The sequence below is a fragment of the Scyliorhinus torazame genome, chromosome 11 (genome assembly GCF_047496885.1).
Source record: "Scyliorhinus torazame isolate Kashiwa2021f chromosome 11, sScyTor2.1, whole genome shotgun sequence".
Classification (NCBI taxonomy): Eukaryota; Metazoa; Chordata; class Chondrichthyes; order Carcharhiniformes; family Scyliorhinidae; genus Scyliorhinus; species Scyliorhinus torazame.
The window spans coordinates 70,961,174-70,983,909 of NC_092717.1; the positions used below are offsets into that span (position 1 = coordinate 70,961,174).

Genomic DNA, 22,736 nt, shown 5'->3' on the forward strand with positions numbered 1-22,736 from the left:
GGGGGATATGGGGGAGGGGGGATATGGGGGATATGGGGGAGGGGGGGATTTGGGGGAGAGGGGATATGGGGGATATGGGGGACGCTCACCCTGCCTGCTCTGACGAGGTCGTTCACCTTCTTGTGGCACTGGGTGCCTGTCCGTGGTGTCAGGGCCACAGCGGTGACGGCCTCTGCCACCTCCCTCCACAGACGCCGGCTGTGGCGTGGGGCAACTCTGCGGCCGTGCCCGGGATACAGGGCGTCCCTCCTCTGCTCCACCGCATCCAGGAGCGCCTCCACATCGCGTGACTCGAACCTCGGGGCTGAGCGACGGCCAGCCATCAAGTCGGGTGTTGCGGTCGGCTGTTCCGGTCGGGTGGGGGGGGAGCTGCGCGGCCTTATGAGCCGTCACGCCGTGCAGCGCGTATGACGCTGCACGGCGTGAACCACTGCGCAAGCGCGGATCCCGTTACGTCGCTGCTAGCCCATTTCGGGCCGCAGACTATCGGCCCATTTTTATGACGTGACGCAAGTGGGATTTGCGCCGTTTTTTGCGCCGATCGGCGGAGTTTCCGCCGATAACGGAGAATTTCGCCCAGGGTTCTTAGATGTTAAATCAACTTAGTCACAGGCGCGGGAGTTTACAGCACCAGCCTAGTTTGAAGGTCATCTAGCTAGTGCAGCCATTGTGCTCAGTGCATACTGCCACTATTAAGTCCTCTTACACTGAAGATAAAGCCAGAGAGAGAAAAAAAAACGTCATCGAACAAATAAGCACAGAATGTGCGAAGTTTTGAACCAGTGCCCGGGGCTGATAGCTGGAGCGAACTGGTATCCAATCAACTTTAATTCAGTTTCCAGAACAAAGACGAGTCATCTCAACATTTCTGAAGAACAATGGTTATTGGGAGAGAAATGGTACGGTAGGCCGTCTCCTAACCTTTGTGCTTTTAACCAAATTCACTTCTCCGAGCCCAGTTCTGCTGGTGTGGTGGTTTGATAATACGTAGCCTTGTGTCTTGTCCTTAAACATGTTTAGGTGCAGCTGTTCCTCCAAACCATCGCTATCACGAAATATTATTCAAATCCATCCATTGAAGGAAAATGCCAGTACATCAATGTTTTCATCTAATTATTCAGCATGGTAATCTGTACGAGGAAGTATTTTAGTTCAAAAGAAGAAAAATGCAAATTGTCAAACATGTTTACATCACGTCATCATTTTGACAAGCGCTCAGCTAGCTATTCCTGGATGTCAATGTATGACCTCTTTTGATGAAACGCCGGCTACTCCGATTTTTTTTATCAAAGTGAATGTTGATTAGGAATAGTGATGTAATCGGACACCACAAGGAAGCAAAACAAAGCAAATCCAGATGTGGTATACTGACTAACTTTTTGAATAGGATATTGGCCCAACGGCGCTGTGGTAACGCACAGGTCTCTCTGCACATCGCCAGAGGACGATATTATCCCAACAAGTCATTCGTTTAAATGACCTTCAGTTCACTCCTAATCAATTACAAGGACTTTGGAAGCGGATGCGGTTGAAATGTGATAAACTGTGAGCGGTTCAGTGTGTGAACGGTCAATGATACGTCCTGCAAGGGGGGGGGGGGGGGGCGCGACGGGAAACAGATGTCCTTCAGGGTAAACCATTGGAACCCATGGACGGTCGTGTGCACCAAATGAAGTTTATTGCAGTGTAGTTTGCATAAAATGTTTGCACAATCGAAGGCATCAAGGTTTAAAGCAGAAAACTGCAATCCAAATTTATTTTCAAAGAATTGTTTTGATTTATCGATGAAAAAGACCATATGCGTATTGTAAACATTATTGGAAAGCTTATTGTATATCATTATCAACAGGAAGAACTCTTACAACACCAGGTTAAAGTCCAACTGGTTTGTTTCAAATCACTAGCTTTCAGAGCACTGCTTCTTGATGAAGACTTCTTACTGTGCTCACCCGAGTCCAAAGCCGGCATCTCCACATCATGATCATCAACAGGGCCTGCAATGAGATTATTTTGCAAACTTGCTTGAATTCCCCAGGAACAGTAGTGTTGTCGGCATCACAATGAGGACAAAAAACTAACCAATCCTAAACGAGAGGGATAAACACCACCTGCAGCATAAATCCAAGAGTTTATCAAGGCTGTTTTGAAATATGCAAATAATAATATATTCACTTTATTGCAGTCCCTGTCAGATAGCCAATTAGTGCTGTAGATCTTACACACCTGACTGCATGGGCCGATCCTATAACTGTTAGCACTCCTAGAAATCCTAGAAATACCATATTTCACAAATATTGACCTACTTCGGAATCCACTATCCTAAAGTCGAGATGACGGTGCCGGAACTGCTAGTGCTTGTTTTAATTTTTACATGCAATCATTTACTTGTGTATAGTAAAGGATCAGCTATTTAACGACTAGGGAAAGTCAAATCAAATAAAGAATTTCCAAAACACACTTTATGGCGTGCGGTTTACCGACCAGATGGAAAGCCATAACCCGGCAGTCTCTCCGAATTTGAAAAGCCATTTCCTGTACCTTCAGACAGTAGCACATCTGATAGCTTCTCTTTCGAGCTCAGGGGGAAATATCAACGGAACGGCAAAGCTCCAGTTGTAATTGTGGCGCAGCTAAATTCACCACCACGTTATCAACAATAAATGATCATGACAAATTTAAAGCAGTACTCCAATCCAAAAATTCAGATGTACATTGCTCAAACACATCATTCCAGTTGGCTCCTTGTGGGTTGGCGACATCCCTCCCACCTTCCAGATAGCCTACTAGCTTCCAATCCATATTTCCAACAGTTCACCAATCCTGCTCAAAAAAAAAACATGGGACTTGCAGCAGAACTGTGAAAATGCCCACTGAGATTTTCCGTGGCCAATTTGTTATTGGGGTGTTTCCAGGCCAAATCCTGGAAAATGGGATTAGAATAGATAGGTACTAGATAGCCGGTGCAGACACAGTGGACCGAAGGGCCTCTTTTTGTGCTGTAAAACTTCATGACTATGAAAAGAGAAATGGAAAAAAAGTACATTGTAAACAAGATCACAGTTTATTATTTCCTTAATTCCCATAACAGAGAACTCAACCTGAAAAGAGGTGACTGGTTCTGGCATACTCCCGTCTCTGCACAGGGAATGACAGGGGAAAGAACGGAATGGTATGCAGATCATTGTGACCTGCACATGGGGCACTGGCTGTCTGTCCATGTTCTTTTACCATATGGATGGACATTATCCAACCTCTGTAAAAGGTCGCAGTGCCGCTATTAGGACTGAGTTCTGGAGGAATGTCTTCACCCAAAGGGTTGTGAATCTATGGAATTCCTTGCCCAGTGAAGCAGTTGAGGCTCCTTCATTAAATGTTTTTAAGATAAAGATAGATAGTTTTTTGAAGAATAAAGGGATTAAGGGTTATGGTGTTCAGGCCGGAAAGTGGAGCTGAATCCACAAAAGATCAGCCATGATCTCATTGAATGGCGGAATAGGCTCGAGGGGCCAGATGGCCTACTCCAGCTCCTAGTTTTTATGTTCTAGTGATAAACATATCTCCATATCTAACCAACTACAGCCATATCTCTTTCGACAACTCTGTCATTTTCATGAATTCACCAATGTTTGGTCGGTGTTTTTATTTTTAAGAATGCTCACCAACAGGTGAATTCTTAGGATAACAGACCTCGACTTCGAAGGTTAATTGTTTGGAACGAGTTGCTGCTGTAATTCTTCTGGTGGTTAAATGAATGGAGATTATTCCCCCACAGAATGTATACTAAAAGAGATGGACAATCTTTCTGATTGAGGCGCAACAAAGCGGATAGGCGCCCATTACTCGGTTTGTTCTCACTGGAACGAAGGAGGTTGAGGGGAGACCTGATAGAGGTCTACAAAATTATGAGGGGCATAGACAGAGTGGATAGTCAGAGGCTTTTCCCCAGGGTAGAGGGGTCAATTACTAGGGGGCATAGGTTTAAGGTGAGAGGGGCAAGGTTTAGAGTAGATGTACGAGGCAAGTTTTTTACGCAGAGGGTAGTGGGTGCCTGGAACTCGCTACCGGAGGAGGTGGTGGAAGCAGGGACGATAGTGACATTTTAGGGGCATCTTGACAAATACATGAATAGGATGGGAATAGAGGGATACGGACCCAGGAAGTGTAGAAGATTGTAGTTTAGTCGGGCAGCATGGTCGGCACGGGCTTGGAGGGCCGAAGGGCCTGTTCCTGTGCTGCACATTTCTTTGTTCTTTGATCTTTGTTCTCATTAGAGTCAAGGCGTAGCATTGAATCCCATCGACTTCAATAGAACTGACCATCAGGCGCTGCATAAAACTGGCGGCCGATCCCATATCGTCCAAGGCAAATCTCTTTTACAAACTCAGATAAACCCAGCGTCGTTGGCACACAGATGTTAGCCTGATCTAGAACTTAAGAGCATTGCTGATCCATCAATTAATGAGTCCACTAAAGGTGACCGAGTCCTGATTCCAATTCTTGTCAAATGAGTGAAAGGGCTGAGAGATGGGTTGGTTCTGATTCCACATGAGGAGTGGCATTTTTGTGACTCGAGATCAAATAGCAATGGTGGCAATAGGTGTGTGAAAAGTACATTTTTGGAAATTTATTATATTGTTTTCCATATCCGGAAGTCAGATCCAGACCTAAAGTTTATTTAAACGCAAATTGCACAGGTTGTGGCCAGCAATATCTTGTACCTTAAATTTCCTGTAGATTTTAATGTTGATGGATTTTCACGTCCTCGTGTGAATGGTCCTTGCTGCCTTGTAAAGGGATAGATGCTTTTGAACCTGGCATTACTGTTGATATCTCGTGCTGCAGCAGATTTAGACCTGGCCTGGGTGAGAATGGCCGAGCTGAAGGTTGGCTCCAACTAAAGCCAGAATCCCTACTTCTGATGACATTTAATGGTCCTAACTAACCTTTGCCTATGACCTATTTTTTTATGGAGGGGGAGGGTTGCTGGATGAGAACTTGTACCCTTAATGCAACATATATTGTCTTCTGCATCTTGGTTTCTGATCAGTTGAAATGATCATTGTACTTCTGGGTAGGAAGGAAATGAAAAACAGTAGGCTTATTGCTTGGACTGGTTGTGGACACATAATGCAAGATATTGGCACAGACCTGGATTTTCAGTGTTGTGAACACTGCTCTCCCGCTGATAAAAACCTACTTGTCTACCTCGTTGAACACTTACTGAGTAATCAACCTTTTAACATTCTCAGCCACATGGAAACAAACTTTAAGAAGGCTTAGATGTAATTATTTTTAATTGCAATACACAATATATGCAAAATTCCAAGATATTCTAACAATCATTTCTGATTAAATCAAGCAAACTTTCCTTATAGTTAAGTCAAATATTTAGCCGACCGCAAAGATTTTGTTTTGGAATCTGGCATAAAAAAAGGTGCAAAATGTAACTGAGAAATGTGTTCATTTGGTTTGTAGAATAGAGATTGCTACTTTGGGGAAATGTAATGATTAACCTTGATCATCAGTATGAGCAGTGTTAGATACTAATCCTGTTGAAAGATGTAGAACAGAGTTTATGTTTGAATGCCACATATTGAAAAATACTATATTGTTAACCTAAATAGTAGTTTTGGAGAAAGCAACATATAAGATCCCAAAATAAGCTAGGGAGAACAATTAATTACAATATGAACACTGAGCCAGCTGGCAGTTAAATAAACAGAAAATACTGGTGTGGTGGTAATGTCACTGAACCAGTAATTCATGCCATGGGGATACAGGTTCAAATCCCACAACAGGTATAAATTCAATTCATAAATCTGGAATTAATGGGAACCACAAACAAAAAGGCCATATGGTTCACCAATGTCCTTGAAGGGCGGTCCTTGAAGTACTAATGTCTTTAAAGGAATTCCACACTCTTTACCTGGCCTACATGTGACTCCAAACCCAGAGCAATAAAGAACTAGAACAAAGAAAAGTGCAGCACAGGAACAGGCCCTTCGGCCCTCCAAGCCTGCGCCGACCATGCTGCCCGTCTAAACTAAATTCTTCTTCACTTCCAGGGTCCATATCCCTCTATTCCCATCATATTCATGTATTTGTCAAGATGCCCCTTAAATGTCACTATCGTCCCTGCTTCCACCACCTCCTCCGGTAGCGAGTTCCAGGCACCCACTACCCTCTGTGTAAAAACACTTGCCTTGCACATCTCCTCTAAATCCTGCCCCTCGCACCTTAAACCTATGCCCCCTAGTAATTGACCCCTCTACCCTGGGAAAAAGTCTTTGACTATCCACTTTGTCTATGCCCCTCATAATTTTGTAGACCTCTATCAGGTCTCCCCTCAACCTTCTTCGTTCCAGTGAGAACAAACCAAGTTTATTCAACCTCTTCTCATAGCCAATGCCCTCCATACCAGGCGACATCCTGGTAAATCTCTTCTGCACCCTCTCTAAAGCCTCCACATCCTTCTGGTAGTGTGGCGACCAGAATTGAACACTATACTCCAAGTATGGCCTAACTAAGGTTTTATACAGCTGCAACATGACTTGCCAATTTTTATACTCAATGCCCCGGCCAATGAAGGCAAGCATGCCGTATGCCTTCTTGACTACCTTCTTCACCTGTGTTGCCACTTTCAGTGACCTGTGGACCTGTACTCCTAGATCTCTCTGACTTTCAATACTCTTGAGGGTTCTACCATTCACTGTATATTCCCTACATGTATTGGATCTTCCAAAATGCATTACCTCACATTTGTCCGAATTAAACTCCATCTGCCATCTCGCCGCCCAAGTCTCCAAACGATCTAAATCCTGCTGTAACCTCTGACAGTCCTCATCGCTATCCGCAATTCCACCAATCTTTGTGCCGTCTGCAAACTTACCAATCCGACCAGTTACATTTTCCTCCAAATCATTTATGTATACTACGGACAGCAAAGGACCCAGCACTGATCCCTGCGGAACACCACTAGTCACAGCCCTCCAATCAGAAAAGCACCCTTCCATTGCTACTCTCTGCCTTCTAAGACCTAGCCAGTTCTGTATCCATCTTGCCAGCTCACCTCTGATCCCATATGACTTCACCTTTTGTACCAGTCTGCCATGAAGGATCTTGTCAAAGGCCTTACTGAAGTCCATATAGACAACATCCACTGCCCTACCTGCATCAATCATCTTTGTGACCTCCTCGAAAAACTCTATCAAGTTAGTGAGACACGATTTCCCCTTCATAAAACCATGCTGCCTCTCACTAATACGACCTTGCTTCCAAATGGGCGTAGATCCTGTTTCGAAGAATTCTCTCCAGTAATTACCCTACCACTAACATGGGGCTGTTTAGCACAGGGCTAAATCACTGGCTTTGAAAGCAGACCAAGGCAGGCCAGCAGCACAGTTCAATTCCCGTAACAGCCTCCCCGAACAGGCGCCGGAATGTGGCGACTCGGGGCTTTTCACAGTAACTTCATTTGAAGCCTACTTGTGACAATAAGCGATTTTCATTTCATTTTCATTTCACGTAAGGCTCACCGGCCTGTAGTTCCCTGGATTATCCTTGATACCCTTCTTAAACAAAGGAACAACATTAGCTAGTCTCCAGTCCTCCGGGACACCACCTGAAGACAGTGAGGATCCAAAGATTTCTGTCAATGCCTCAACAATTTCCTCTCTTGCCTCCTCCAGTATTCTGGGGTAGACCCCATCAGGCCCTGGGGACTTATCCACCTTAATATTTTTCAAGGCGCCCAACACCTCGCCTTTTTGGATCTCAATGTGACCCAGGCTATCTACACACCCTTCGCCAGACTCAACATCCACCAATTCCTTCTCTTTGGTGAATACTGATGCAAAGTATTCACTTAGTACCTCGCCCATTTCCTCTGGCTCCACACATAGATTCTCTCCCCTGTCCTTCAGTGGGCCAACCCTTTCCCTGGCTACCCTCTTGCTTTTTATGTACGTGTGAAAAGCCTTGGGATTTTCCTTAACTCTATTTGCCAATGACTTTTCGTGACCCCTTTTAACTCTCCTGACTCTTTGCTTAAGTTCCTTCCCACTTTCCTTATATTCCAAACAGGCTTCATCTGTTCCCAGCCTTCTAGCCCTAACAAATGCCTCCTTTTTCTTTTTGACGAGGCCGACACTATCCCTCGTAATCCAAAGATTGCGAAATTTGCCATATTTATCCTTCTTCCTCACAGGAACATGCCGGTCCTGAATTCCTTTCAACTGACATTTGAAAGCCTCCGACATGTCAGATGTTGATTTATCCTCAAACATCCGCCCCCAATCTATGCTCTTCAGTTCCTGCCTGATATTGTTATAATTAACCTTCCCCCAATTTAGCCCATTCACCCGAGGACCACTCTTATCCTTGTCCACCAGCACTTTAAAACTTACTGAATTGTGGTCACTGTTCCCGAAATGCTCCCCGACTGAAACTTCTACCACCTGGCCGGGCTCATTCCTCAATACCAGGTCCAGTACAGCCCCTTCCCTAGTTGGACTATCTGCATATTGTTTTAATAAACCCTCCTGGATGCTCCTTACAAACTTTGCCCCGTCCAAGCCCCTAGCACTAAGTGAGTCCCAGTCAATATTGGGGAAGTTGAAGTCTCCCATCACAACAACCCTGTTGCTTTTACTCCTTTCCAAAATCTGTCTACCTATCTGCTCCTCTATCTCCCGCTGGCTGTTGGGAGGCCTGTCGTAAACCCCTTGCACCCTTCTTATTCCTGATCTCTACCCACATAGCCTCTCTGCCCTCCGAGGTATCCTCCTGCAGTACAGCTGTGATATTCTCCCTAACCAGTCCCTCCTCCCAGCAACTCCTCCGCCCCTTTTACCTCCCCCTCTATCACGCCTGAAACATCTAAATCCTGGAATGTTTATCTGCCAATCCTGTCCTTCCCTCAACCAGGTCTCTGTATTGGCAACAACATCATAGTTCCAAGTACTAATCCAAGCTCTAAGTTCAACTGCCTTACCCGTTATACTTCTTGCATTAAAACATATGCACTTCAGGCCATCAGTCCCACTGTTTTCAGCAACATTTCCCTGCCTGCTCTCCCTCAGAGCCATAGTGGCCCTATTTCTTAGTTCTCCCTCAATTTTTTCACCTTCTGACCTATTGCTCTGGTGCCCACCCCCCTGCCATACAATGTGGTTGACTCTTGCAGCTCTCTGCCAATTCAAAGGCAATTAGGGATGGACAACAAGTGCTGGCCTTCCCAGTGACACACACATCCTTTGAATGAATAAAGGGGGGAAAAAAGCATCCACCTGAGAGGGCAGATGGGACCTCGGTTTTACATCTCATCTGAAAAAAATAACACCTCTGCTAGCTATCACTACATCAGCCCTGTGTTAAAGTGTCAGCCTGAGTTTTTTAAAAAAGTATTTTTTTCAGGTTTTGCAGAATTTTTCATAATACTACAGTAGTAACAATAATAACAAAATAAACTAGAGTCAATATTAACATAGTGTGAAAAGAGAATATACAATAACAATTAAATAGACATTACCCCACACAACCCAGTCTTCCCACACCATCCCAATGAAGCACCCCCCCATCCCTACGGATTGCTGCTGCTGACATTTTAATTTTCCCCGAGAAAGTCGACGAATGGCTGCCACCTCTGAGAGAACCCTAGCGTAGACCCTCTTAAGGCAAACTTTATTTTCTCGAGGCTGAGAAGCCCAGCCATGTCGATAACCCAAGTCTCTACACTCGGGGGCGTGTCAGCTTGAGTTATGCGCTCAAGGCTCTGACATGGTACTTGAACCCATGATTTTTGACTCAGACACAAAGGCAGCACGGTTGCACTGTGATTGACACTGTTGCCTCACAATGCCAGGGACCTGGATTCGATTCTGGCCTTGGCAGTGAAGTTTGCCTGTTCTCTGCATCTCTGTGTTGGTTTCCTCCAGATGCTTCGGTTTCCTCCCACAGTCCAAAAATGTGCAGGTTAGGTGGATTGGCTAGGCTAAATTGTACCTCAGTGTCCAGGGTTGTGCAGGTTAATTGCATTGACCATGATAAATGCACAAGGTTAAGGGGATGGGGTGGGAGAGTGGGTCTAGGTGGAGTGCTCTTGTGGAGGGCCGAATAGCCACATTCTGTACTGTAGGGATTCTATCGAGAGTGCTGCCACTGAGCCCAGCTCAAGTCAGTGGCCTGATGTAATTTTCGGGCAGCTACCATCCCATTTACAGCAGGTAAAAATGCTTAAAATTGACCTCTCAGAATTGATTAGGGTAAAAGTGACCTTTAATTTTCTCGGATTTCTTTTTTCAGATTGGGTTTGTAGTTTTTCGGTGCTTCCACAATCATCAAGTTGCTCTGTTAATTTTTGCACCTTTCTTGCCTCATTTCTTAAACAATATAGAACATTCCAGCGCAGTACAGGCCCTTCGGCCCTCGATGTTGAGCCGTCCTGTGAAACCACTCTAAAGCCCATCTACACTATTCCCTTATCATCCATATGTCTATCCAATGACCATTTGAATGCCCTTAGTGTTGGCGAGTCCACTACTGTTGCAGGCAGGGCATTCCACGCCCTTACTGCTCTCTGAGTAAAGAACCTACCTCTGACATCTGTCTTATATCTATCTCCCCTCAATTTAAAGGTCTGTCCCCTCGTGCTAGTCATCACCATCCGAGGAAAAAGGCTCTCACTGTCCACCCTATCTAATCCTCTGATCATCTTGTATGCCTCAATTAAGTCACCTCTTAACCTTCTCTCTAACAAAAACAGTCTCAAGTCCCTCAGCCTTTCCTCATAAGATCTTCCCTCCATACCAGGCAACATTCTGGTAAATCCCCTCTGCACCCTTTCCAATGCTTCCACGTCCTTCCTATAATGCGGCGACCAGAATTGCATGCAATACTCCAAATGCGGCCGCACCAGAGTTTTGTACAGCTGCAACATGACCTCATGGCTCCGAAACTCAATCCCTCTACCAATAAAAGCTAACATACCGTACGCCTTCTTAACAACCCTCTAAACCTGGGTGGCAACTTTCAGGGATTTATGTACATGGACACCGAGATCTCTCTGCTCATCCACACTGCCAGGAATCTTACCATTAGCCCAGTACTCTGTCTTCCTGTTATCCCTTCCAAAATAAATCACCTCACACTTTTCTGCATTAAACTCCATTTGCCACCTCTCAGCCCAGCGCTGCAGCTTATCTATGTCCCTCTGTAACTTGTAACATCCTTCCGCACTGTCCACAACTCCACTGACTTTAGTGTCATCTGCAAATTTACTCACCCATCCTTCTACGCCCTCCTCCAGGTCATTTATAAAAATGACAAACAGCAGTGGCCCCAAAACAGACCCTTGTGGTACACCACTAGTAACTGGACTCCAGTCTGAACATTTCCCATCAGCCACCACCCTTTGTCTTCTTCCAGCTAGCCAATTTCTGATCCAAACTGCTAAATCACCCTGAATCCCATGCCTCCGTATTTTCTGCAGTAGCCTACCATGGGGAACCTTATCAAAGGCTTTACTGAAATCCATATACACCACATCAACTGCTTTACCCTCATCCACCTGTTTGGTCACCTTCTCAAAGAACTCAATAAGGTTTGTGGAGGCACGACCTACCCTTCACAAAACCGTGTTGACTATCTCTAATCAAATTATTCCTTTCCAGATGATTATACATCCGATCTCTTATAAACCTTTCCAAGATTTTGCTCACAACAGAAGTAAGGCTCACTAGTCTATAGTTACCGGGGTTATCTCTACTCCCCTTCTTGAACAAGGGGACAACATTTGCTATCCTCCAGTCTTCTGGCACTATTCCTGTAGACAAAGATGACTTAAAGATCAAAGCCAAAGGCTCAGCAATCTCCTCCCTAGCTTCCCAGAGAATCCTAGGATAAATCCCATCCCATGTCAAGTATTCTCCGCGACAACATTGTCTTTTTCCTGTGTGAATACTGACGAAAAATATTCATTTAGCACCTCTCCTATCTCTTCGGACTCCAAGCACAACTTCCCACTACTGTCCTTGACTGGCCCTACTCTTACCCTTGTCATTCGTTTATTCCTGACATATCTATAGAAAGCTTTAGGGTTATCCTTGATCCTACCTGCCAAAGACTTCTCATGTCCCCTTCTGGCTCTTCTTAGCTCTTTCTTTAGGTCCTTCCTAGCTAACTTGTAACTCTCGAGTGCCCTAACTGAGCCTTCATGTCTCATCTTTACATAAGCCTCCTTCTTCCTCTTGACAAGTGGTTCGACTGCTTTAGTAAACCACGGCTCTCTTGCTCGACCACTTCCTCCCTGCCTGACAGGTACATACTTATCAAGGACACGCAGTAGCTGTTCCTTGAACAAGCTCCACATTTCCATTGTGCCCATCCTCTGCAGTTTTCCTCTCCATCGGATGCATCCTAAGTCTTGCCTCATCGCATCATAATTGCCTTTCCCCCTGATATAACTCTTGCCCTGCGGTATATACTTATCCCTTTCCATCACAAAAGTAAAAATAATCGAATTGTGGTCACTATCACCAAAGTGCTCACCTACATCCAAATCTAACACCTGTCTTGGTTCATTACCCATTACCAAATCCAATATGGCCTTGCCTCTCATTGGCCTACCTACATACTGTGTCAGGAAACCCTCCTGCACACATTGGACAAAAACAAACCCATCTAAAGTACTCGAACTATTGCGTTTCCAGTCAATATTTGGAAAGTTAAAGTCCCCTATAACAACTACCCTGTTGCTTTCGCTCCTATCCGGAATCATCTTTGCAACCCTTTCCTCTGCATCTCTGGAACGTTTCGGAGGCCTATAGAAAACCCCTAACAGGGTGACCTCTCCTTTCCTGTTTCTAACCTCAGCCCATACTACCTCAGTAGACGAGTCCTCATCAAACGTCCTTTCTGCCACCGTAATACTGTCCTTGACTAACAATGCCACCCCTCCCCCTCTTTTACCACCTTCCCTGAACTTACTGAAATATCTAAACCCCGGCACCTGCAACAACCATTCCTGTCCCGGCTCTATCCAGGTCTCCGAAATGGCCACAATATCGAAGTCCCAGGTACCAACCCATGCCGCAGGTTCACCCACCTTATTCCGGATGCTCCTGGCATTGAAGACGACACACTTTAAACCACCTTCCTGCCTGCCGGTACACTCCTGCAACTTTGAAACCTTACTCATGATCTCACTACTCTCAACCTCCTGTATACTAGAGCTACAATTCAGATTCCCAAGCCCCTACTGAACTAGTTTAAACCCTCCCGAAGAGCATTAGCAAATTTCCCCCCCAGGATATTGGTACCCCTCTGGTCCAGGTGTAGACCATCCCGTTTGTAGAGGTCCCACCGACCCCAGAACGAGCCCCAATTATCCAGAAATCTGAAACCCTCCCTCCTGCACCATCCCTGTAGCCACGTGTTCAACTCCTCTCTCTCCCTATTCCTCGTCTCGCTATCACGTGGCATGGATAACAACCCAGAGAAAATAACTCTGTTTGTCCTAGATCTAAGTTTCCACCCTAGCTCCCTGAATTCCTGCCTTACATCCCTATCCCTTTTCCTACCTATGTCGTTGGTACCTATGTGGACCACGACTTGGGGCTGCTCCCCCTCCCCCTTAAGGATCCCGAAAACACGATCCGAGACATCACGCACCCTGGCACCTGAGAGGCAACACACCAACCGCGAGTCTCTCTCGTTCCCACAGAATCTCCTATCTATCCCCCTAACTATGGAGTCTCCAATGACTAATGCTCTACTCCTCTCCCCCCTTCCCTTCTGAGCAACAGGGACAGACTCTGTGCCAGAGACCTGTACCCCATGGCTTACCCCTGGTAAGTCCCCCCACCCCCAACAGTATCCAAAGCGGTATACTTGTTACTAAGGGGAATGACCACAAGGGATCCCTGTACTGACTGCTTCCTCTCAGCCCCTCTCACCGTCACCCATCTATCTTTATTCTTCGGAGTAACTACATCCCTGAAGCTTCTATCTATGACCACCTCTGCCTCCCGAATGATCCGAAGTTCATCCAGCTCCAGATCCAGTTCCCTAACGCGGTTTCTGAGGAGCTGGAGATGGGTGCACTTCCCACAGATGAAATCAGCAGGGACACTGACGCCGTCCCTCACCTCAAACATTCTGCAGGAGGAACATTGCACTACCTTCCCTGCCATCCCCTCTAGATAAAAAAAGAAAAAGAAAGAAAGAGCTTACCTGTTATTCACTCCCCTTCTCAGCAAGCACTCACTCAGCAACCTCTGCGCCCCGCACGATAACACCTGAGGGGAAATAAAAGAAAAACTACTTACCAGTCACCAGCCAGTCCCTTACCTGCAGGCTGTGACATCACGGTTCAACTTCGTTCGACTTATACCTGCCCTTGAGCCTTCCTCGTGATCTTTGCAGCGGTTGTTTTTTTTGGTTAGAGGAGTGGGTAGGGAGGAAACACTGAAATATATCCTTGATCAGTTAAATAAATCTTTGGGGCAGCTTAACATTTGGTTTACTGCAAGGAAAATTTACTTGATTTATCAGAACTGATTGCTAAAACAAATCCTGGAATTCTGTGCATGCTTTTTGTATATTTTAATCAAACAAATTCTATGTGAAGTCATCATAATTCTTAAAGCTTGCTTCAAAGTGTGATCAGAATTTTGAAAGGTTGCAGGGTTACACAATTAATGATCTCTTCAATGAAACTTTAATTAATTCCGGGCATTAATTCCATCAATGAAAGACTTCAGCTCAGATTTACATACCATACCCTGCATGACTTCGTACCAGAAAATCATAAATTGGTTACAGGCCATTCAGTCTGTCTTTGTCTCTGTTGGTTCTCTACAAGAGCAACTCAGCTGGCACCACTCCCTGATCTTTTCCCCGTGGCCCGGCATTTTGTTCTCTTCAGATATTCGCCTATCTTTTGAAAGCCATGATTGAATATGCCTCCACCATTCTCTCAGTGCATTCCAGATCCTAACCACACGCTGCTTAAAAAAATATTTTCCTTGTGCCATCTCTGGTTAATTTATTTAATGCTTTTTTTTCCAATTAAGGGACAATTTTAGCTTGGCTAACCCACCTACCCTGCATATCCTTGGGTTGTGGGGGTGAGACCCAGGTAGATACAGGGAGAATGTGGAAACTCCAGATGGAAAGTGACCTGGGGCTGGGATCGAACCTGGTCCTCGGCGCCGTAAGGCAGCAGTGCACCACCCTGCCACCCATCTCTTTTTTCTTTTTGCCAATTACCTTAAATCAGCATTCTATGGTTCCCAATATTTCCACTAATGGGAATAGTTATCCCCTGTCTACTCTACTGAGACCGCTCATGGTTTTGAACACCTCTAGCAAATCTCTCTCAGCCTCTCTAAGGAGAAGAACCCCAGCTTCTCCGATCTAACCACTTAATTGAAGCCCGTTATCCATTGAACTATTCTTGTAATTCTTTTCTGGACTCCCTCTAAAGCCTTTACATTTTTCTGAGATTGTGGTGTCCAGATTTGGACTCAATAGCTGAGGCTGACCCAACCTTTTATAGATGTTCATCTTTATTTCCTTGCTTTTGTATTCTGTATCTCTATTTATTCAGCCCAGAATTCCTAACGCCTTTTCAGCCACTTCCTCGATGTGAACACTTATTAAATGCCTTTTGGAAATCCATGTACACTACATCAACCACATTACCCTCATCAACCCTCTATGCCATCTCATCAAAAACTCAATCAAGTTAGGTAAATGCCATTTTCCTTTGTTAAATCTGTTTGTTGTGCTTTCTTTTCCTGTGGCGCTGTTCCAACTTTGGCAATCAGTGAGTTTGCCCTCCTTTCTTTTGATATCTCTGTTCTAATGCTCAGAGTCGCCAGGTATCAAATGATACCACCACAAGGTTCAACCGGCTATCGATCAAAGAGCCAAACATCAGTTAGTTAGTTTAAGGTCAAGGGTACTTTATTTACACACAATTAGTCATGCAACATAAACACTACTAGTTAACTACATCTATCGGCTACGACAACCTGTACTTAACTTCAGACACCCGGCTTAGGTCAGAGGAACAGTGGCCGCTGTCCGATTCTGGATCTATCGAGTCTGGAGAAGTAACTGCTGCTCAGCTAGGCTCACCCGTCTGGTAGCGAGCGTTGAACTTGGACTTGCTTCTGGTGTTGCTGCAATTGGAAATGGTCGTGGCCGCGGCGCCAGGTCCAAGAGAGAACGAACATATGGCGGACTCTCTTCTTATACTTGGAGGTTTTCGCGCTCTTTCGGGCGGTCCTTCAGTTTGGACCCCACTAATTGGGTGATCCTTGCTCACTCTGTTCGATTCCTAACCAATAAATGGGGGGGGCCTGGATGGCTGGGCGTGTCCCAAGCGGTCACTGACCCCGTTGTTTACGCTTCCCCTGAACAGGGAGTGGCGCCGAAATGTCTGGGACTGTACCGGTTGCTTGAGTCCTTTGTCTTGGTGAAGGTGGGCCATCAAATGCTAATCGTCCCATCAAAATGCTAATTGGTCGGAGTTTCGATACCGTCTGGACTTCTTGCTTGCAAATATACATTTCAGGCTCTGAGCCTGCCTGAGTCTTGCCTTGTCCATTTTACCCGCTAGGCTTTGCGTGTTTCTCTGTCCCTAGTTGTAAGTGGCCATTCCAGATGGCTACACTCCGTCCTCTTGATCCTTAACGTGAAGCGTGAAGGATCACACTGCTGGGACTTCTGTTCTCTGACATGCCGGGTACCCTCAATCAAGGACAGGTTCTACCCTACTCTATCCTATGGGTCAAAACATTTACCTAAATTTCCCTCATCCATCACATCTCTAAAAATTCCTGAGGGGGCATTTAACATTCAATCCTGTATTCCATTCTCCTTACAAAAAAAAAGGGAAACCTCTAACTGTCTCTAACTAGACTACACTCATGCTGCTATTTAACAATCGGTGAACTTATCTTATAATACAAAAATCCAATAGCAGCATCACATTCCTTCTTATCACTAACATTCATATACAGAAAAAATAGCTTTATCAACGAAACAACAACCGCAGAATTTAGTAAAGAGAAAGGTTCAGAAAGAGTGTGGGGTTTGCTGGAGTCCGAGGAAAGGGGCTCTAAATGTGTATACTGGAGGGCGGGAGGCTCTCCTTCTCCATTTCTGCAATCTGATTGTCTGGATGACACTGCACAATATGGCTATCACTAGTAAGGCTTCCACTGTGTGTGACAGAGAATACCATTTAATGAGAATCTCACACCATGTGGGGGTATCTTCGGCTGGGTCTATGTGTGGTGTAGTGTCCGGGCTGGGGGTGTTGTATTGGGTAGTTGTGTTCGGGGCCTGGGTGGTGATGGAGGTAGAGGTAGGTAACGCGCGCAACTGTAGTGTTCCAGCGATGATCATGATGTAGATCATCAGGTCCGTCTTCATTTTGTTCGTGTTTTTCTCCGTCTGTAAGTATCTTCGTATCTTCCGAGGGGAACGAGCATAATATCTGTTATTATCTTGTTGCTTAACATCACGTTAACACAGTATGTAGATTGTCCAACCAGAGGAGGGGCAATATTGGATTTAGTACTGGGTAATGAACCAGGGCAAGTAATAGATTTGTTAGTGGGGGAGCATTTTGGAGATAGTGACCACAATTCTGTGACTTTCACTTTAGTAATGGAGAGGGATAGGTACGTGCAACAGGGCAAGGTTTACAATTGGGGGAATGGTAAATACGATGTTGTCAGACAAGAATTGAAGTGCATAAGTTGGGAACATAGGCTGGCAGGGAAGGACACAAGTGAAATGTGGAACTTGTTCAAGGAACAGGTGCTACGTGTCCTTGATATGTATGTCCCTGTCAGGCAGGGAAGAGATGGTCGAGTGAGGGAACCATGGTTGACAAGAGAGGTTGAATGTCTTGTTAAGAGGAAAAAGGTGACTTATGTAAGGCTGAGGAAACAAGGTTCAGACAGGGCATTGGAGGGATACAAGATAGCCAGGAGGGAACTGAAGAAAGGGATTAGGAGAGCTAAGAGAGGGCATGAACAATCTTTGGCGGGTAGGATCAAGGAAAACCCCAAGGCCTTTTACACATATGTGAGAAATATGAGAATGACCAGAGCGAGGGTAGGTCCGATCAAGGACAGTAGCGGGAGATTGTGTATTGAGTCTGAAGAGATAGGCGAGGTCTTGAATGAGTACTTTTCTTCTGTATTTACAAATGAGAGGGGCGATATTTTTGGAGAGGACAGTGTGAAACAGATTGGTAAGCTTGAGGAAATACTTGTTAGGAAGGAAGATGTGTTGGGCATTTTGAAAAACTTGAGGATAGACAAGTCCCCCGGGCCTGACGGGATATATCCAAGGATTCTATGGGAAGCAAGAGATGAAATTGCAGAGCCGTTGGCAATTATCTTTTCGTCCTCACTGTCAACAGGGGTGGTACCAGGGGATTGGAGAGTGGCGAATGTCGTGCCCCTGTTCAAAAAAGGAACTAGGGATAACCCTGGGAATTACAGGCCAGTTAGTCTTACTTCGGTGGTAGGCAAAGTAATGGAAAGGGTACTGAAGGATAGGATTTCTGAGCATGTGGAAAGACACTGCTTGATTAGGGATAGTCAGCACGGATTTGTGAGGGGTAGGTCTTGCCTTACAAATCTTATTGAATTCTTTGAGGAGGTGACCAAGCATGTGGATGAAGGTAAAGCAGTGGATGTAGTGTACATGGATTTTAGTAAGGCATTTGATAAAGTTCCCCATGGTAGGCTTCTGCACAAAGTAAGGAGGCATGGGATAGTGGGAAATTTGGCCAGTTGGATAACGAACTGGCTAACCGATAGAAGTCAGAGAGTGGTGGTGGATGGCAAATATTCAGCCTGGATCCCAGTTACCAGTGGTGTACCGCAGGGATCAGTTCTGGGTCCTCTGCTGTTTGTGATTTTCATTAATGACTTGGATGAGGCAGTTGAAGGGTGGGTCAGTAAATTTGCAGATGATACGAAGATTGGTGGAGTTGTGGATAGTAAGGAGGGCTGTTGTCGGCTGCAAAGAGACATAGATAGGATGCAGAGCTGGGCTGAGAAGTGGCAGATGGAGTTTAACCCTGAAAAGTGTGAGGTTGTCCATTTTGGAAGGACAAATATGAATGCGGAATACAGGGTTAACGGTAGAGTTCTTGGCATTGTGGAGGAGCAGAGAGACCTTGGGGTCTATGTTCATACATCTTTGAAAGTTGCCACTCAAGTGGATAGAGCTGTGAAGAAGGCCTATGGTGTGCTCGCGTTCATTAACAGAGGGATTGAATTTAAGAGCCGTGAGGTGATGATGCAGCTGTACAAAACTTTGGTAAGGCCACATTTGGAGTACTGTGTACAGTTCTGGTCGCCTCATTTTAGGAAGGATGTGGAAGCTCTGGAAAAGGTGCAAAGAAGATTTACCAGGATGTTGCCTGGAATGGAGAGTAGGTCTTACGAGGAAAGGTTGAGGGTGCTAGGCCTTTTCTCATTAGAGCGGAGAAGGATGAGGGGCGACTTGATAGAGGTTTATAAGATGATCAGGGGAATAGATAGAGTAGACAGTCAGAGACTTTTTCCCCAGGTGGAACACACCATTACAAGGGGACATAAATTTAAGGTGAAAGGTGGAAGATATAGGAGGGATATCAGAGGTAGGTTCTTTACCCAGAGAGTAGTGGGGGCATGGAATGCACTGCCTGTGGAAGTAGTTGAGTCGGAAACATTAGTGACCTTCAAGCAGCTGTTGGATAGGTACATGGATTACGGGAAAATGATATAGTGTAGATTTATTTGTTCTCAAGGGCAGCACGGTAGCATTGTGGATAGCACAATTGCTTCACAGATCCATGGTCCCAGGTTCGATTCCGGCTTGGGTCATTGTCTGTGCAGAGTCTGCACGTCCTCCCCGTGTCTGCGTGGGTTTCCTCCGGGTGCTCCGGTTTCCTCCCACAGTCCAAAGATGTGCGGGTTAGGTGAATTGGCCAATGATAAATTGCCCTTAATGTCCAAATTGCCCTTGGTGTTGGGTGGAGGTGTTGAGTTTGGGTAGGGTGCTCTTTCCAAGAGCTGGTGCAGACTCAGGGGGCCGAATGGCCTCCTTCTGCACTGTAGATTCAATGATAATCTATGATTAATCTAGGACAAAGGTTCGGCACAACATCGTGGGCCGAAGGGCCTGTTCTGTGCTGTATTTTCTATGTTCTATGTTCTATGTTTGTCTGTCTGTTTCTCCTTAACATCAATTTCCCATTTAGAATCGTCACCATATGTGACTCCCTCATTTTTTTTTTAAACCAACCATTTGGGAGACAAGACATCCGGAAAAAAAATTCTGTCACAGTGCGAGCACTCTCGCAGCCTGTGTTTGATGGGCTGAGTGGGTGGACAATTTCTCCGTCCTCTGCAAACTTGTTTTTCCAACCAAGTGATTCTGACGTGTAAATAGTAGATGGGGGGATAGCAGCCAAAGGGTCGCCGGAAAGGGGAAAAGTTGTGGCGAAATGCATTCTTTAAACCACAGGAATGAAAAAGAACAGCAAAAGAGTTTCGAAAACAATTCTCTGAATGGGGTGTGTATGATCCGCGGCAGGGCAAGAATGGGTGGAATCCCCGGGTAGGGCGGTGATCAGTGCCGTTGCTCCACTACCTGAGCTTGGCTGACCAAATGTATAGGGGGTCCTCAGGCAGGGCGGGGATAAGTGCCGTTACTCCACTGCCTGAGTGACCTTCCAAGAGCGGTACGAATTTGGAAATATATGGGCTCAACAAGCTGGTTTCCTTAACTGCCATGTGGCGTCAGAAGAGTAGTTATGACTGTATCAATAAATTATCTGTGAGGCTGACACACAAACCATACAAGAGAGAATGTACAACATTTAAAAACAAACTGAACAAGAAAGCGGGCAGGTTCCATGAGAGTATAGGACACCGTAAACCTCAATCAGTTCCTTTCTCTCATCATCTGGACACCTCAAGGTTCCATTCCGAAAAGGGTCTCAAAGGGGTTACCATGGTGGGAGTCAGACTCGGAGTCATCACCATCTCCCGGGTGCCAAACTCGTGCCTGGAGTTTCAGTGCCAATGCGACGTGTGCTGATGTGGGGTCCATCTCGTCATTCCGTGTCAGACGACAGGAATTATCACGGTGCCAGTATTTCATGTTCTGTAGGGCGGTCTGGGCAAGGGGGGTGTCGCTATCGTCGGGTGGTTGGTCAGGTTCCAGTGTGGGCAAATAAATCGTCTCTAAGGGGCTGAACATATCATGGTCGGTGTCTCTGGGGCTGTAGTGACTGGGGCCTGGTCTGTGTGTCCAATGTTCGGGTCTCTCAGGGGCGTCAGTTGTGCTGTCGCTGTCGCTAGCAGCCGAATCAAGCGTCAGGGTGAAATTTGATGCTGGGGGTGGGGTCAAGGTCGGGTCTGTGGACGTACTGCTGCTGCTGGGGGAGGGGGGGATTGGGTTGTCAGTGGGCGGGTCTTTGTTGTCTGCCATTGCCAACGAGAGGTGGTGCACGTGGCTGCACTGCGTTCCCTAAACCTTTAGCTGATTTACATGGAACCATCCTGATTTTCCGTTCGGATATGTGATTTTATAAACTGAGGGGCTTACTTTGTCCGAGATTGAATAGGGTCCTGCAAATTTAGGGGAGAGGAATGAGCTGGGGTTGTATACGGTGATCATCACCGACTGTATACTCTGTCGGGTGTACTGTCTTCTCAAAGCAGGCCTTACTCTGCTTTTGTTTAGCGCCTAGTCAAACAGCTGCAGCGAGCTGTGCTGCTTTAATATTTTCTACCATGTGCTGGACTGCTTTCTCATGGGTCAGGGCGGTGACTGCGGGGCTGGCCAAATCAAGTCCAAATAAATATTCGGTACCCTTCATTGGTCGTCCTGTCATGTGGGTATGGGGGATATAACCCGTTGAACTCGACACTGTGTTTCTAATAAAAATCAGCGTGAATGGGAGCACTACGCTGCACCATTTTTCTAAGTGTGGCCTTTAGTGTCCAATTCATGCGTTCCACAATGCCGCTGGACTGCAGGTGATAGGCAATGTGGAACTTTTGCGTTATCCCAAAAATTGTCATGACATTTTTCATGACCTTGCCTGTAAAGTGCGAACCTTGGCCCGACTCAATACTACGGAGGAGTCCCCAGCTGGTGACAATTTGCTCGGTTAGGATCTTTGTTGTGGCCTTGGCTGTATTTGTTCTCGAGGGGAAAGCTTCGACCCATTTCGTAAATGTGTCGATTACCACCAACACATATTTGCATCCATTTCTGCAGGGGGGAAGGGGACCAATATAATCTAACTGAAGGTTTGTCCACGGGTCATTTACAGGGCGAGTGTGTCGTAGCTGGGCTTTTTTCACATATCTATCCGGGTTCTGTGCCCAAATCAAGCAATTTTCAACATAATGGGATACGTCGGTTTTTAAATCAGGTCACCAGCAGAGGGGTCTGAGGTGGGCAAGGGTGGACTCAATCCCTTGGTGTCCATGTCCGTCATGGAATTTACAAATGATTTCATTCCTGTCCTGGGTGGGGACTACATAAATGCCATCTTTTAAAACGATTCCCTCATGGAACGTTAAAGAATTCATAAACTTTTTGTAGGGAGCTGGGAAGTTTCCTTTCAAAATTTCCTTCAATGTCTCGTCTTCCTTCTGTGCCTGGGCTAAATCTTGGATGTTGGTCTGTGAGACCTGAACTGCGTG

General features: G+C 45.8%; 1 protein-coding gene across 1 annotated transcript in view; it reads left to right on the forward strand.

Annotated features, from left to right (window-relative positions):
- The first annotated feature begins 758 nt into the window (after nt 1–758).
- enpp2 (ectonucleotide pyrophosphatase/phosphodiesterase 2) overlaps nt 759–22,736 on the forward strand; it is a 291,596-nt gene continuing 269,618 nt past the window's right edge. The window contains exon 1 of the mRNA XM_072467399.1: nt 759–899. Within this exon, the coding sequence (XP_072323500.1) occupies nt 879–899 (21 nt within the window). The 5' untranslated portion in view covers nt 759–878. The remainder of the gene's footprint in view (nt 900–22,736) is intronic.